This window comes from Condylura cristata, unplaced genomic scaffold, assembly GCF_000260355.1.
Source record: "Condylura cristata isolate star-nosed mole 26May11 unplaced genomic scaffold, ConCri1.0 scaffold00028, whole genome shotgun sequence".
Classification (NCBI taxonomy): Eukaryota; Metazoa; Chordata; class Mammalia; order Eulipotyphla; family Talpidae; genus Condylura; species Condylura cristata.
Window position 1 is genome coordinate 3,770,978 of NW_004567129.1, and position 16,829 is coordinate 3,787,806.

General features: G+C 55.9%; 1 protein-coding gene across 1 annotated transcript in view; it reads right to left on the reverse strand.

The window, feature by feature from the left end:
* Positions 1–16,829, reverse strand: part of CRISPLD2 (cysteine-rich secretory protein LCCL domain containing 2) — a 56,463-nt gene that overhangs the window by 24,884 nt on the left and 14,750 nt on the right. The window contains exons 3-7 of the mRNA XM_012730761.1: positions 12,890–13,008; positions 10,535–10,667; positions 9,732–9,847; positions 6,066–6,166; positions 787–927 (exon numbers count right to left, since the gene is read on the reverse strand). Coding sequence (XP_012586215.1) covers positions 787–927; positions 6,066–6,166; positions 9,732–9,847; positions 10,535–10,667; positions 12,890–13,008 — 610 coding nt within the window. The remainder of the gene's footprint in view (positions 1–786; positions 928–6,065; positions 6,167–9,731; positions 9,848–10,534; positions 10,668–12,889; positions 13,009–16,829) is intronic.

A 16,829-nucleotide genomic window follows, 5' to 3' on the forward strand; every position in this document is an offset into this window, starting at 1 on the left:
TTATATTATATTATATTATATTATATTATATTATATTATATTATATTATATTATATTATATTATAATTGATATGGTTATTTCACATTAATGGCTTCCTTTAAAAAAGAAAACACTGGAACCATTTCAAATTTCTGGATGCACTAGCACATCCACATTCGCTACAGAATGTTTAAATAGAGGTCAAGGGGAGACTCTGAAGGCCCGAGGGGAAGGGAAGACGAATGGGACAGGTGGGGGGATCAGCCAGCAGAAGAGCCTGAAAAAGATGGCTGGGGCTGGCTCCCTCAAGGGCCAGTAGTGGGGCGGTTTGAGGGCAACCAGGGCAGGGGGGCTCACTAATCGCCCGACAATCCTCTCAAGGACCTGTACAGGCACCCCTGCCCCTTCGTAGGGGGCGTTCAAGTGTCAAGTGTCGATGCGGGTCCCACCAGAGCCGGCAGGGGTGGCGATGGGCGGAAGCCGGCCGGGCGGCCACACGCTGGGCTCTGGTTCTCCTCCGGGGAGGCAGAGGCTTCCAAGGGAGCCCAAATCCAAGCCCAGGTCCCTCTGAAAGGACAAGGGAAGGTCTGACCTTAAAATCCCTGCCTGGGGGGAAGCGCTTGCTCTTGACAGGACCTAAAAATATCCCTTTTGAAGACGTCTTAAGTTTGTGCTTTTGCGGGCCCCGCCCTGCTCCCCACTGTTTGTCCACTTGGAGACCTCTCAGTCCACAGGCTCCCCTCCTCCACCCGCCTCGCAGAGGGGCTGGGCAGGGCGGCCAAGGGCAGGGGACGGAGCCCACTCACTCATGTAGCTCACGGCCGGGGCTTTCTTGGGCTGCGAGGGTCTGCTCACCCTCGGCTGCCCCGTGACCACTTTCTCCTCGGGGCTGGGTGCCGCCTCCACCTCATTCATCTCATCGGTTTCAGGTTTTTGGTTGTAAGTCTCTAAACAGTGGAGAGGAAGAGGGAAAAGAACACACTGGGATTCACCAAAAATGCACTCTGCAGAGAAAAGAGACGACTTGGAAGTGAAGCTTGTTTGCGGTTTCATGGCACAAAGAACCGTTTCAGCAGCAAAGAGAGAGCACAGGGCTGGCCAGGTGGAATTCTACTGGCCGAGCGGCGAGGGGCAGGCAGCCGTGCTCCCTGTTGGCTCTGGACACAAGAGCAGCTGGGCTGACCGGAGGTCAGAGGGCCCAGCGCCCACACCTGGACTGTCATAAGGATCTCTTGTCCACCTCCTCCCACAGATGCCCCACCTCCCGCCCACAGAAGCCGCTTCTGGAAGCTGCCTCATCTTCTGACCCAAAACTGCTCCGTCCCCCTGAGGTCCACCCCTCCCCAGCCTAGATACTCACTGGGGCGGGCTGTCTCTCACTTACTTGCCCACCCTTGGGTCTGAAGACCCGCGTGGATGCGAGCGGCCCAGCCCCTCAGCCTCAGTTCTGCTCCCTTCTGCACCAAGTCCCTCACCACCCCTTCTCAGCGCTTTGCTCAGCCCTATCGTGCGGAACCAGTTCACTTGGGGCCTTCCCTGGTGGTGCAGCAGGTTAAATCACAGCACTCAGAAGCTAAAGCCACGGGGCGCGGCAGACCTCTCCTGGCCCGCCCGCTGCTCCCCTCAGCAGTGTACTGATTCATCAATCTGCCTGTTCTGCTCCCCACTCTGTCTCTGGTGAGTCCTCTCGCCACCCCTGCACCTCTGGCCTGGACCCCAGTTCTATATGGGGCATAAATAAATAAATCTTAAAAAAAAAAAAAAAGTTCACTGGGTCCCATACTCTTCCATCCAAATGTAACTGTCCATCTCTGACTGTGAACCTCACATTTGGAAACATTTTCAATTGCATTTGTTAAGCATCGGCTTATTTATCTTCCAGCTGCACCATGAGCTAACTATTACGCGCTCACCAGCATCGGTCAGCAGGCCACCGGGACACCAGGCTTAGATTCCAGCCAAAGCAAAGCGAAGCATTGCTACTTTTGTTTGCTTGAGTGACCTTATCAAGGGGGGATGGGTGGGCATTGGAGCTGGGGGTGGAGGGCCCCCTGACACTGTGTAGATGTGTGCACTGGTGCCAGGAAGCCCTGCTTTCTGAAATCCTCCAGAGAGAAAAATAGCTGTTTGGAAAGGATTTCCAGAAGAGATCTGAAGCCCCTCCCAGGCCTCTGTGCCACTGGATTAAAATTTCAGCCCCATCAAGTTCAGTGAGTCTTCCATCAAGTCTCCCAGCCTCCTGCCCAGTGTCCTGGAGGGAAATGACCTCTCTGAAGGGCAGAACAGGTGCTTGGTACACAAAAAGAACACCCAAAGGCAGGCAAAGGAGGGATTCTCTGGCACCTTCAAGGTCGGGATGCCAGGGTGCTGTTACCCTGTGTCATAAGCACCCCAACTCCCATGCTCCCCCAGTCGCCAGGGAAGCCAGTCCAGAGGGATCGGGGAGGGACTTAACCAGGGAGGCGACTGCAATCTGCACCCAAGCCCCTCCCCATGGGAGCGTGTGGCCACCTTGTACAGCAGCTGGCAGCTGTCATTCTACTGCCACCTGCCTCTGCCACCAGCTGTCCATGCCCTGGGGGCAGGAGCCAGCCTGCCCGTGCCCCACAGGGTACCCCGTGCCCCAGCACAACAAAGTTTTCTGGACGAAGGACAGGCAAAGCCCTTCCTGAGTTCTATGGTTGAATTTTCCTGGAAAAAAAAAAAAGTTGGCCAGGGAAGTTTAAGAACATTCAAGAAGGAAATGCTGAAAGCACCGCTTGTAAGCCCAGAGCAGGAGGGGAAGTCTTGAGGAAGTCGCCGCTGTGCGAGGCTGTGGGCAGGCAGCCGGCCTCGGTCGGCCCCTCCTCAATGCGGCCTTTCAGGTCGCCCTTCGCTGCCAACTGAGCGTCTCCGGAATAAGCAGGGTTTCTTCCACTGGCCTTCAGGGTTTATGCCTCATAATCGTGGCTTTATTTTGAACATAGTCTGGTGAGACGGTCTGAAGCACTGGAAGCCTCACTATTTAAGAAAATGGGCAGCAGGCCTTGCCTCAGACACACACACCAAGCGATGCTTGCTCCAGGCCAGCCAGATCAGGGGGCTGGGGAGGGCAGGCATGCCTGGGGAAATTCCATACCTGAAGTCACTGCCAGGGGGCTCTGTGAGCTGTCCAGCTCTGGACCAGGGGTCTCGGGAGCCCGGCTGCCGATCCCTACCTGGCTGTGCCAGGACCAAATGACAACCCAGGGCTGACCCTGCCTGCACACCCTCCTTTTGCTGCCCAAGAAGCGTGTGGGTCCCCTTCACAGGCCAGAGCTGAGGTTCAGAGAGGCTAAGCCACCCATCTAAGCCAACACAGCCACTCCCCAAAGCCCGGGCTGCAGGGACGGACACTTCTTCTTCCTCCCAGCCTTATCCATGTTCCCTAGCTGTTACAGGTCAAGGCCTGGCCAGGCACCCTCCATCAATGCTTATTAAGCAGCTTATGCAGATAAGCCGCTTTACAGGAGACTTTCTGCATGGTTAGCTAAGGAAATCGGGAGGCCGGCCAAGTGAAGTTGGGCATCTTCCACCAAAAATAAAGACCCAAGTGAAGGACGTCTCGCTGAGCGCGCACACCCTCATCTAAGATGTCTGTGCATTCTGATTCTTTGGAAACGACTCTCTGTGGGTACTAGGGGTCTGTTGATTCAGATGACACACACAACAGGCCAGCAACTGTCCCTGAAGGCTCACAGTGAACAGGCAGGTGTGACAACAGATGGTCAGGACCCAGGGGAGTCTGCAGTGAGGCCATGGACACAAGTACATTGCCTGTCTGTGAAATCAGGGAAGGCTCCCTGGAGGCAGTGAGATGCCACAGCTGTATATCCAGGGAGGAGAAGGCATCTGCCAGGTTTCTGATTCCCATGAGGTCCTCAGATTGGGAGAGGACCAACTGTCCCCACCAGGTGAGGAAGAGCCCCCCCAAAGATGATGAAGGCAGCATTCCTTTCTGCTTCCCCCTTATTTCCAATGAGCTAAGGAGCTATATTCCACACATCCCCCCCCCCCCAAAAAAAAAACACTCTTCTTATTGTAGGCAACCAGCAAATCTTCTATGGAGGGATTATGCCTGTCACCATCACAGATGGGGAAACTGAGGCACATGTGGCAATAATGGCAAAGATGGCCCATCGGCCTGTCTTATCCAGGACAGCTCCAGCCCCTGAAGGAAAGGCACTAAGGCGCTTTGAAAGCAGCATCAGGAGGCGGCAGCTTTGTACCTGGGAGGAGTCTCAAGTGGTGTCTACCCTTTAGTCTCTAAACCAACATCCAGGATCTAATGGGGACCTGCAGCTGCCACAGGAACTGCCTGGACAGGCTCTCGGGGAAGGGCCCTGACATACTTGCCTGTAACCTCAACCTGCATTCCCCGCTGTCCCCCTGCCCCCCTCGGGGCAGACACAGAGGCCCCATTGCTGAGGGAGGACTGAGGCTCTGAGAGACGATGGGACATGCTCAGGGTCCCAGCTGGGATGCTGCCCTCATCATCTTTGGGGGGGCTCTTCCTCACCTGGTGGGGACAGTTGGTCCTCTCCCAATCTGGAGCCTCATGGGAATCAGCAACCTGGCAGATGCCTTTTCCTCCCTGGATATACAGCTGTGGCATCTCACACCTTATAGCAGGTGTGCCAGGTGCTAAGACCCATGCTTGTCCCGTGAATCCAGCAGCCAGAGCCAGGCTACCTGGAGACTTCACTACAGGCTGGTGTGTAGGGTCCAGTCTCACAGACAATGAAGAGATGTTGCCTGAGAGAGAGGCTGAGCAGGGGGCCCCATGTCACACAGGCCCAGGCATCTCTGCTGTGTGGCAGGACCGCCAGCATCTGAACACCTGCGGAGTTTCTGCTTCCCAGCCTCAGAACCTGGCTGCCACCTGCTGCCTGGCCTTTGCACATGCTGTTCCACCTGCCAGAGACACCTTTCCCATCACTGGATTCCATGTTTCCCTCCAGAGCCACCTGCTGGGGAGGCTTTACCTGACCAGCCAGATAACAGTCTATACTCCAGTTACACACTTTGTGGAGTCTGTTACTTGCCCAGGGAAGATGTGTGTTACTCCATGTGGCAATGACCCTGCAGGACCTCAGGTTGATGAGGGCAGGTCCTTGACTGACTATCGTTCCAATAATGTCACTGTTGTGCTGGCACACGATGCAGTCACACCAAGTGCAAGCCCTTTGGGCCCGAGTGGCATTGTGAAAGATGCACTATCAGACCCATTTCACAGATGGGTAGAATGACCAAGGACAAGTGGCCTAAAGCCATGCAGAGGCAGGGCTGGACGCTCAGTCACCATGCGTGCATCACAGCTAGGGCCCGGCACAAGCGGTTGGCCAGATGTCAGAATCCAGATTCTCCTGTCTCCTCGGTGTGAACAGCAGGGCCAGGACAATAGACCCCTCTAGGCCAGGCCACCTGCTCCTTCCCCAGACAGAGCTGTCGGGCTGAACCCACACAGCCACGCGCCCTCCGCTGGGGAGGTCGGGCACCAGGGGCTGCTCTCTCCTGTGCCCCAAGCCCCATAAAGGCCCCTCAGGGCTGTCACAAGGGCCGTGGGTTGAGTCGTGTGAAAATACATCTCAGCTACAAAAGCAGAGCCAGCCCGTTGGCCCAGGCTGCACCTGCTGGGGTGGAGCTTCAGGCTGGAAGAACACACACTGTTGACCGTGAGAAACAGATGCCGTTAGAGTGTGGGAGGAGGGGACCCGGGAGCATCTTCTGGCCGTTTGTGACAAACAGGGCAAAGGAAGAGCAAGCCTCAAACATCCGCTGTCGCTTTCAGGTGTGCTGTCTGTCTTCCACCAGGCCACAGACGCTAACTAGGCAAGTCTGCATCCAGCCTCTGGCTCCGAGTCCGGCCATGGGGAAGCACAGCGCAGGCAGCCAGGTGTGTGTCCCTGGCCCCTCCCACACCTGCACTCTCCAGTGCAAGGTGGCAGGGGAGAAGGGAGGGGAGCGCCTTGGGCAGCACTGTCGGACTCTCCCCCTTTACAGAAGGCTGTTCAGGACCCACAGACCGGGGAACCCCACTCCTTATGGGTCTGAAGCCACGTCCTACCTCGGTAGCATAAGTTGTTCTTGCAGCCGCCTCCGTAGCTGGGCGGGCACTCAGAGCAGGGCCGGCCGGTTTTGTAGGGGGCTTCTCCAATCCAGTTCCCCCTGCAGGCAGACCAGAAACACGGTGAGGGGGGCCAATGCCCAGACAGTGTCTCAGTCCCCTTCAGGCCCCCTCAGGTCCCCAAACCCAAGGGGGAAGAAGGAAGATGAGCTGTGAGGGAGGGGGCAGGAGCTGTCCTGGGCCCTGTGCCGTCTGAGAGTTCTAGAACCCCAGTCGGGAGCTACACTGTGTCCTTCTTTGCTATGCTGAGTAAGCATGTGCCCTGCACCCCCAGGCACTCCCTTGGCTCCACACCCACTTGGATTGCTCCCCTCCCGCAAGTCTGAATGCTCTCGGCAGCCCCAGTCCGTGGGCTAGAAAGCTGCCAGGACAACCTTTTAGAGCCATTTCCCAAAATGAGAAAAGTCTGTGTGCTCCTGGGAGGAGCTTGTGTTTTCTCAGTTCTTATCACCCTTCCAGCACCCCAGGAAGGATGGGCTGGAAGGCAGTTTTCTGTGGAGGAGGAAATGGAGGCTCTGAGAGGTTAAGCTACTTGTCCCAGGTCACAGTGCAGGCTAGCGGAGGGGCCGGGATTTGAAACCCAGGCCCTTGGGCTCAGAGCTTTGGTCCACATGCTGTTCTCCTGGCTGGGACCACGGTCTCTCTAGCATTAAGGGTGCTCCACCATCTGAAGTTCCCAGGGGGAAAGCTAGAGGTTGCTCTGTGGGGTTTCTCCAGAGGCCGGGTGGTAGTGGGCTTCCCTACCCCTTCCAGTCTGGACCGTTGTCGAGTAAGAGAACCATGAATGGCAGGGGCCTATCTGTGATTCCTTCTAGAATCTTCCTTCCTGGTTGCCCAGTCATCCCTTTGTTCATTCAATAAAGAGACCTGGGGACTCCCTGCTAGGCCACCGGGGCCCCAGCACTCTGACTGAGTGGGAAGAGCAGACGCCCCAAGTGGAATCTCGCTGGCGAGCGACCCCACGCGCCTCACTCGGTCGTGAGTCTCCATCCCTGTGCACTGGGCGCGTGGTTGTGTGAGGTTGAGTGAGGACGAAGTCGGGGAGTCTGTGGGGTACCATGACCAGACCAGCTTGTGGTGAAGCCCACAGTCTGAGCCTATGCTAAATCTACAAGCTGCTCCCACAACGTGACTCGAAAGAAGAAAACTTGCTCCCTGTCTATCCGCCTACAGCTGCAGAGCAGGAGGGCACCATGCAGGGAGTGTGGACGCCAGACCTGGGGGGCTTGGGGAGCAGCACCCTCCACACGCACATCTACACTGCGAGAAACCCCACTCGGCTGACCACTCTACTCAGACAAGGAGGCTGGCTGGAGATTCCAGGGGTCTCCAGGATGACCAACCCCCACCCCGCCGCCAAGTGGAACATGGCTGGGGGCCTAGAGAGCCGGGTGGCACATCCTGTCATCAGATGGGGTTCAGTGGGTCTCTTAGGCTACTCTGGTCACCAGGGGAGTCTGTCCCTCTGTCTCCCCTACCTGCCAAGGCACCCTCACATCCAGGGTCCCATGTTTTCTCCAAGACAAGGCGCACTGCTGATGCTTGGACAGCAACATGACAGTCTCCTCACGCTGCCAGCAGCCCCTGAAGGCACACAGGCCTCACCTTGCCCCCACCCAGGGGCCTGAGCCCAACTGGCTGAGCCACCCTCGCAGCTACCACCTGCGTGCCCCGCTCGGGAGGGCAGCGTGCAGGGCAGGGCCTCGAAGACAGAGGCTGCGGGCCGCATGGGATGCCAGCAGCCAGTGTGCTGGGCACAGACACGCCTCTCGGGATAGCAGGGTGCCTGCTGGGCACAAGAGCACACACCACTGGCTGTGTTCACACGAGAGTGAAGCGAGACAGACTGGCAGAGGGGAGCGCGGGGAACCTACCAGGCGCTGGGAATAGTCTCCATTTTGACCTGGGTGAGCGAATTCCCCTTGACTGGATTCAAGGTGTGCCCCCACCCCAATTCATATGCGTGACTGTACTTGGAGGTGGGGCCTCGAAGGGGCTGCTGAAGGTTAGGATCTCAAAGTAGGCGGCCATGAGATGAGACTTGTCCTTCTGGATAGAGACGCCAGAGACCTCAAGTTGACGGTGCGCGCCCACACCAAGGAAACGCCAGGTGACTCTCGCGAGAGGCGGCTGTCCCCACGCAGGCCGAGAGCCCTCGGCAGAAGCCCCTCCTGCCGGACCTTGACTGGGGTGCCCTGCCTCCAGGCCCATGAGGAGATGCGTCTCTGTGGTCTAGGCGCCCTACCCGGGAGCTTCTGCAACGCAGCCCGAGCCGACGAATGCATGTCCGTGCGTATGAAAATCTGTCAGGCTGTGCGTGGAAGATTAGTGTCCTTCACTGCACACTGCTCATTCCTTCGTCAAGAAAAAGAGTGGAGGCCAAAGAAGGGAGGAGTTGTATTTCAAACAGAACCGTCTAGTGTCTTTTATACAGCACCAAGTAATGATTCTCCGCTCCCACCTGCCACTCCGCCGGGCACTCCACCACCTGGAGTGGCCTGTGCTCGGCTTGTCTGTGGGGCTGTGTCCCCCACAAGTGACGACACCACGCCCCGTCCTTCTCTGAGGGCTGCTGAGCCACGGCCACCACAGGCAGGCCTGGCAGCTAGCAATGAGCTATTTTCCTCCCAACCTAGTGATTCCTCCTTCGTCCAGCCTCCTCACGGCCACGCCTGACCCAAACCAAATAAATGAGGTCACTCCTATTCCATTCAGCCACTGAGCAAATACGCCTTGAGGGTCCACCGTGTGCAAGGCGCAGCACTCGGACGGCAGCCAGCACCACGGCCAGCATGCAGACCGCAGCCTGTGAGCCCGTGAGCTGTTCTCTGCGAATCAGCACATATTTGCCTGGTGAGCAACGGAGGAGACTGAGTAAAGGAATCGGTGACACACGGTGACGTCGGGGGACGGCTGCAGGGAGGAAAGGCAGCGCTGCCAGGCTGACCCGATGTGGCCCCTGGGCGAACGTCTGCAAAATGAGCGCTGACGAACACCGGTACCTGCTTTCCGTCTGCTGCATAATTCAGAGAAAATAAAATATCACCATGGAAGTATCCACTGGTTATGCAGCCAACAGCGACTCCTGCTCTGACTTACTCAATCGTCCCAGAGGGTGACTGTGAAGCCAGCAGAGAATGTTTCATTGCTTGAAGCCAACTGGGGCAATTTCATTGGTCAAAGCCAACTGGGGCAATCTTGTCACCCTTTGTCCATAAGTGGCCTAGTCTAGTCAATGACTAAAGAAATGAGGAGACAGTGGACTTTCTCCTTAAGTGGCCTAGTCTAGTCAATGACTAAAGAAATGAGGAGACAGTGGACTTGGGAGAGAGCCCTTTCTACCATTTTCCTTCTTTCTACCTGGGATGATGTGATCTCTGGTGCTGTGCAGCCATCTTGGAACCATGAGGAGAAGATTGAACAGCAAGAAAACAGAGCATCTGAGTCCTCACTGATGCCACTGAGATGTTAACCTGGACACACTAGCCTCTGATATCTTGTTAAGTGAAGTCAAGAAGAGACTTCATGGCTGAGGCCAGTTTTATATGGGCCCGGGAAGGCAGACAAATACACCCGCACCCACCCAACCGCGTCAGCTTTTCTTACTTTGGAGAGTAGTTGCAGACGAGGTAGACAGCGTTCTCCCAAACATCTCCCCAGACGTTCATCCTCCGGCAGGTGTTGACAGCACAGCCAACCTTGGTGGTGGTGGCCCAAACTATCTGGAAGGGCAATGCTGTGTGTCAGAGTGCAGGGGCCAGGCACACGGGGTGCAGCTTCTGGCCTGGGTTCACAGGGGCATGTGTGAAGGACCAGACTTTTCCCCTGTCCGCTGGCGAGCATACATTTTTTTAAAGATTTATTTTTATTTATTTATGCATCTAAGGCCAGAGATGCAGGCGGTAAGAGGATTCACCAGAGACAGAGTGGGAAGCAGAACAGGCAGATAGACGAAGTACACTGCTGAGGGGAGCAGCAGGAGAGACAGGTCTGCTGCACCATGTGAGTCAGCTCCCTGGCTGGGGTTCGAAACTCATGCTGCAGTGACTGGCAATAATAGCTCGACAGCACTGAGACTTTAACCCCTGCATCACCAGGGAAGACTGAAAGTCATACATTTGTTAAAAAAAAAAATCAAACCAAACCCCCCAAAATGAAGAAAATAAACCACGCAATCAAGGGAAATGCCCAGCACTATGCAACTGCCATGGCGTTTCTGGTTATTCTGTTTCCGCCCATGTCAAGGGCCCACCAGCAGCTTCCACTGGAGTAGCACTGAATTAAAGGAAGAGATATAGGCAGTGCCAGCGCAGAGGTTCTGAGAGGGGCGACGACCCCGCAGGGCTGGCCAGGCGAGTGACCGGGCTTGGGGGCTCACGGGGGAGTGGCGGCCATGCCTCCAGGATTACCTGCGTGTAGTGGGTGCACATGGCCCCAGAGCACCTCTCCGGACACCAGGGGTTGCACTCGTGGGGGTAGGGGTAGGTGTAGTCCTTCACTTCATCGTACCAAGACTGCACGTGGAACCCCGGGGAGCGATACCTGTGGGGTACATCAGCTGGTCATGCCCTGGCCACCACACACCCAACCATGGAGACCACAGCACCGCCACTTTTGGGGGGCAGGCTGGAGGAGGGACTCCTGCAAGCCAGGTGCCCGTCCAACCCAGTACCTGCTAAAAGGGCTTCAGGTGCAACTGGCAAGGAGCTCAGCTAGGTGCCCTCGGGGCTCCAGAAGAGTCCCCGGGGGGCCCACAAAACACCGGTGTCCCTAATGAATCCTTTATTATGGAACAATTGTGTATTTATTTTCACGTACATTTGGGTGCCAGGAGCAGGGACATCTTACATTTCAGACATGGCTGCTAAGGCAGAACCTGATGGGAGACGTGAGCCCACTTAGAGTGAGGACAGAGAAACAGCTCGAGCAGATCACTTAGCCTGCTGCTGCAGGCAGGGTCTGAACACTGGCAAACAGCTGCCGACGGAGGATGTGGCGTGGGGCCCCCAAAACAGAGCCTAGCACCTCCAGTTTCTGTGTCATCACAACAGACTGCCGGGGACCCCCAGGCTGAGATTCAAGGCAGGAAACTCCCTCAAGGCACGGAAGCGTGCACACACGCATAGTTCTGCACGGAGGTGGACAGGCCTTTAGGAGAGTCTCCCTGGGCCACCGGCCCACCGGCAGGGGAGGACTGGCTACTTTCTTCCCGGGAAAGAAAATAAACTGGATGCAAAGCCCCAGTCAGTGGCTGCCACCAGCAAGTACAAATAAAGCAGCTGCAATGCCGAGGAAAGACCCAGGGCCGGCCAGGACCCGTGGGCGGCCGGCACTTAGAGGGCTGTGACAGTTACTGCAGAACCCACAGCACATGCCGGCAGTCAGGGAGGCGGCGGCCTCCCCCCAGGCCAGCTGGGCCACGGGCCTCGCGAGTGACGGACTCCCGGGGAAGCGAGTGGGCCGAACCGGTGCGGCGGGGGCCCCGCGCTCGGTGGGCACCGGTGTGAAGCCCCATCTCCACCAACCCCTCCTAGTGGGATCGCGCTAATGAGCCAAAAAACACAGCCGCAGGCGGGGGGGGGGGGGGGGAGCTGGATTTCGGTCTGTCAACCTGCTGGCCAGTCAGCAACCTCACAAGACGTCAACCCCGACGGCTGGCCTAGAAAATCACTTCATAACGTATGAGAAGAGGGGGAGAAAATGAATAAAAATTGTCCTGGCCGCAGTTAGAACGACGTAAAAACACGCCGGCCTCCAGCCAAACTCTACAAAGGAGCCAGAGAAATGAAAGGGGCTGGAGCCGGCAACAGGATGATGGATTTTTTCCCCTTTAGACATTTCCTTTTAACGCTTTGGTCAGACTGATTTTATAAAAAGCAAAATCCCTGAAGGAAAAAAAAAAAAATACTGTGTGGACGCGCTTCCAGGAAGTGAGGTCCCGGCGCTAAGCTCCAGCCTCAAGTCTGGGGTCGCCTCTTGTGGCAGAGTCAAGCCCAGGCCAAAGAGCCAGGAAACCACTGGCCTTGAGGTCGGCAAACCCTGACCTATGTGGTGAGGGGTGACTTAAAGTCCAGTCTAACTGTGGGGGATGAGGACACAATGAATGGGGTCCCCAAGGCCTGTTACTGCTGCCAGGGAGAGAGACACGTTCTCCACTTCCCACTTCTGACGAGACCCCAACTTTCCCCTGGGTGAGAAGCTCCCAGAAGCTCCTATGGGGTAGCGGGCCGGCGGGCTGCCAGGGCTTGGGGCCTGAAGTTCGTGAGTCCTCCTGCCACCATGGCCGGAGGAGGCCTGGGAGATAGGGACAGCTGCTCACAACTGGAACCTCACTGGGCCTCAAAGAGCACAAAGAATTCAGACAGGCTAGGAACGGTGGGGTGGGGGGTTTGGTGGCACGTGCCCCTATTTCCCAGACTGCTCAGCCAGGTCCTCCCCCACAGGTGGCAAGAAACCCTTAAAGGAGAAGGGGAGGTACACTATAGCATATCCTAGCCCAGCCATTAAAGTCTGGGGTCAGCCAGCCAGACTGGAACTTCAAGTGTTTCTGGCCACCCAGCCTCAGTTTCCCTACCCGTCAATGGCACAGATCCTGGGCACCCAGCCTCGGTTTCCCTACCTGTCAACGGCACAGATGGTCCGTCTCTTAATGGTGTCAGGAGGGAGCTAATTGCACCCACAGACAGCTTGTGCCAGGCCAGCTGCACCCAGCTGCTCAGCAGTGGCGGTCAGCTCGTAAGCAAGGGGGTCCACATGGCTCTCACCTGCCCCAGTGGACGGCCAGGTTCTGCCCGAGGGACACCAGCAGGCTGGTGGGCCCGTGTTCCCAGAGGCACTCTTGGGCCCAGGCGGCTGCGGACTTCTCCAGCTCTTCATCCCAAGTCTGTAGGAGGAAAAACCGACAGCAGCAGGTCAGGGATGGGCAGACGGCCTGAAAGCACAGTGACGCCGCCCTTCCGGGCTCCGGGCCCTGCACATCTCGCTGGGCCCATAGCTCAGCAGGCTGGAAGTGGCAGTGGACCCCGAGGAAGGGCTGTCCTCGCGGCTCCTGCCACCTCTAACTGCGGGCACGCCGGGCTAATCCTTGCCACCTTCAGCCTCGGTGCCCCCACCTGAAGCGGAGGTGATGAGTAAGCTCTGGGGAGGGCAGCAGAGCTGCCTGCACAGCAACGAGCGTGCTCAATGCCACCAACTTAAAAATGGTTATTAAAAGTGGCTAAGATGATAGGTTTATATTCTGTATATTTTATCATTATTGAAAAAAAAAAAAGCAAGAAATGCTGTCAGCTTGGCAGTCCGTGCGTCCCTCGTTTGGCCCACCTTAACCCAGAGGGACTTGGGCAGCGGTCCGGCCAGGCTGAAGGCCGCTCTGCCGCTGGCCCGGCAGCGCCCAGAACTCCAGGGAAGTGCTGGCTTCTCGCTTTGGAGGCCAGGGCAGCCCTGGCGGCTCTCGCGAGCAGCGGCCCACCACGGGCCCAGAGCCTCCCGCCACACTCCGACTCGGCTCTCGGGCAGGCAGGAGCTAACCCCTTGCTCTGGTGGCCCCCGCCCCTGGCACACAGCAGGCGATCACTGAACGGCCCTCCCTCCGGTCAGACTCCTGGACTTTCTGAGATGAGGAAGTGGGTGAGACCAGCAACATGAAGGAGGACCAGGGCCCCCTGCCTCCGTTTCGGCCAAGGCCTTGCCTGGTGCCGTCCTCGTCACACCTCCCGTTAAATCTCAGTGGGCATTGTGGGTGTTCAGACTCTCCGTGAGCTGATAAGCCCACCAGGTGTGTGTGAGTTCTGCCAGCGAGTAAGTGCAGCCTGACATAGGCGCACAGTCCTGTGGAAAAAAGCAACCACCCCCACCCCCACCACCACCCTTGAGAGTGGTCTCCTGCTGGTCCCATCACTCAGCTGACCCCAGCAGAACCAAGACCTCAAAGGGCACCTGATGTAGGACTTCCTCCTTCCTATCTCTGGACTCTTGATTCATCCCTCCCACCCCCAAACTGCCTGCACCAAATAAGTGACCCCTTCTTCAAACAGGGGGACGCCCGATGTCCCCTGAAGGGACAGAGCCCCAGGACAGGTGGGCCGTGGACGGGGCACTTAACACATGCGCCAAGTGTCCTCTGCCACTGGCCAGCCCTCAGTAGGCATAGCCAGTCCGGAGAAACTTCCTCCAACACCTAGTATTAGCAGCCCTTGAGGGATGTTTTATTTTTGCCATTGTTGGGGATCATGAAAACACTGAGGCTGGACAGATTAAATAACTTGCCTAAAGCCACACAGCTAGAAAGTTCGACTTGAAGGCCCCAGCCTGGCCTGGCAGCCGAGGGGAGCTCTTCCCGCCCCACATTCTGTCACCAAGGGCTGGTCCCGTTCCACAGAGATAATCATAGCAACAGTACAGCTAGCTCTTATTTACTTAGTATATGATCTGATGAGCGCCTCCAAGCATCCCTAAGAGAGAAGTTCACCTGCCCTACTGCAGGTGAAGAAACAAAAGCACAGAGAGGCTAAGCACTCACTGAGGTCACACAGCCAGCAAGTGGCAGCTGCTGCCTCCAGAACAGAGCACGCGTGTAAGGGCTCGCGAGACAGGGTGCCTGCATTCTTCAGAGTCTAAAACCCGCCTTTGATGCTAAGGTGATTTCAGTGGTCAGTGTCACGAAGCCCAGTAGGCAGGATGAGTAGAGAGCTGTGTACCTCGCTTGTCTGGAAGCAGAAGTTGAGGCCCCAGGGTGCTGCGGGGAGGCGCTGAGCCTGGGGCTGCCTTTCCTGCATCCCTCTGGCTTGGAAGCAGCCATGGCACCCTGCAAGGCTCATTTAGATGTCAGCACCCAGACCCCACCCCAAACCCCCAAGCACAAGAAGCAATACAAACAGGACCACAGAACAGGCACCTGACCCCCTGCGGGGTGTCTGAGTCCAGGGCCCAGGGCCCAGGACCCCTGCAGGGTCCTGAGCCAGAGAAAGGAAAGTTTTCGGAAGTGTTAGGTGGTGGCAGTAAAGGTTCCTGAGACCTTCCCCGGGGCTACCCCCAGAGTGAGGCCGCCCTGCTAGCGGTGAGTGCCAACTGACTCCTGTTCCAATCCCAGTTCTGCCAAGACCATGTGAACTTGGGCCTCCGTTTCCTAATCTATAAAAATTAAAAAGCTAAAGGTATTGAAAAAATTTTAAAAAAGCCCCCAGCTCTTAAAGATAGAGCACCCAATGCCACAATAGGGAAGGCAAGGATAAATAGATGGGACTACATCAAGTTAAAGAGCTTCTGTACAGCAAAAGAGACATTACAAAAAACAGACAGCCCACTCATTGGGAAAAAATTTTCTCACGCAAAAGCAGTGATAAAGGACCGATCACAATATATGGAGAACTGACAAAACTCAACAAAAATAAACAACCCCATCAAAAAATGGGCTAAAAAGAGCTAAAAAGACACTTCTCCAAAGAGGAAATGCAGATGGCCAACAGGCATATGAAAAAATGTTCAACATCACTCGTCATAAGGGAGATGCAAATTAAAAACACAATGAGATACCACCTCACCCCAGTGAGAATGGCACATCTTCAAACAACTAGCAACAACAAATGTTGGCGAGGATGTGGAGAAAAAGGAACTCTCCTGCACTGCTGGTGGGAATGCAAACTGGTACAACCACGATGGAAAACTGTTTGGAGGTTCCTCAAACTGCTAAACATGGAGCTTCCCTACGACCCAGCAATCCCACTCCTAGGTATCTACCCAAAAGACACAAAAACACTGATTGAAAAAGATACTTGTACCCCCATGTTTATTGCTGCTTTATTTACAATTGGAAAAACATGGAAGCAGCCCAAATGCCCAAAAGTAGATGACTGGATTAAAAAGATGGGGTACATATATACAATGGAATATTACTCAGCAACCAAAAAAGAGAAACACATGTCTTTTGCAGCAACTTGGATGGAGCTGGAAAAGATCATGCTTAGTGAGAAGAGCCAGAAAGAGAAAGAAAAATACCGGATGGTTTCGCTCATAGCAGGAGTATAATGGACCAGGCGAGAAAATAATAAGAATAATGAACAGCCATATACCAGAGACATTTTGTGGGGGTGGAGTGGGGAATGGGATCAAAAACAGGGGGGTGGGGAGGGAAGTGCACGGGATTATGGTGATGGCACACGGGTGACTTGGCGATGGGAAACCCGCGGGGATTACAATTGAGATGAAAAAAAAATGTACAAAATGATGTAAAAATAAACTACTATATTATATATATATATAATATATATATATATATATATATATATATATATATATATGATATATATATATATAAAGCCCCAGCTCTAGCTTGGGGATTTGCTTCCACAGATCCACAGATGGGGAACGGCTGCACAGAAATGGAGGGACCTGAGGGAAGGCCGGGCGGACCGGCCGCTCCTCCAGCAGGACTTCTCAGACTCACAGGGGCCGCCGCTGTCCCTGCTCTGCAACAGACACTCCCCCTCCCTGCTTGCTGGAGGCGTGCAGCCAGGGCTGAGAACCAGAGCCCTGGCCCCGGGGGAGGGCCTGCAGCACGTGCCCACTGTCCTAGGAGCCACGTCAGGTGGGCTGCAACGGGACACCGAGGCTCAGCTGGCCGTGTCGGTCACGCCTCACCTGGGCTGGCCAGAGCCCTGCCCCAAACCCCAACGCCGCCTTGGGGAGGGCATGGGGTTGGGGCGGGGC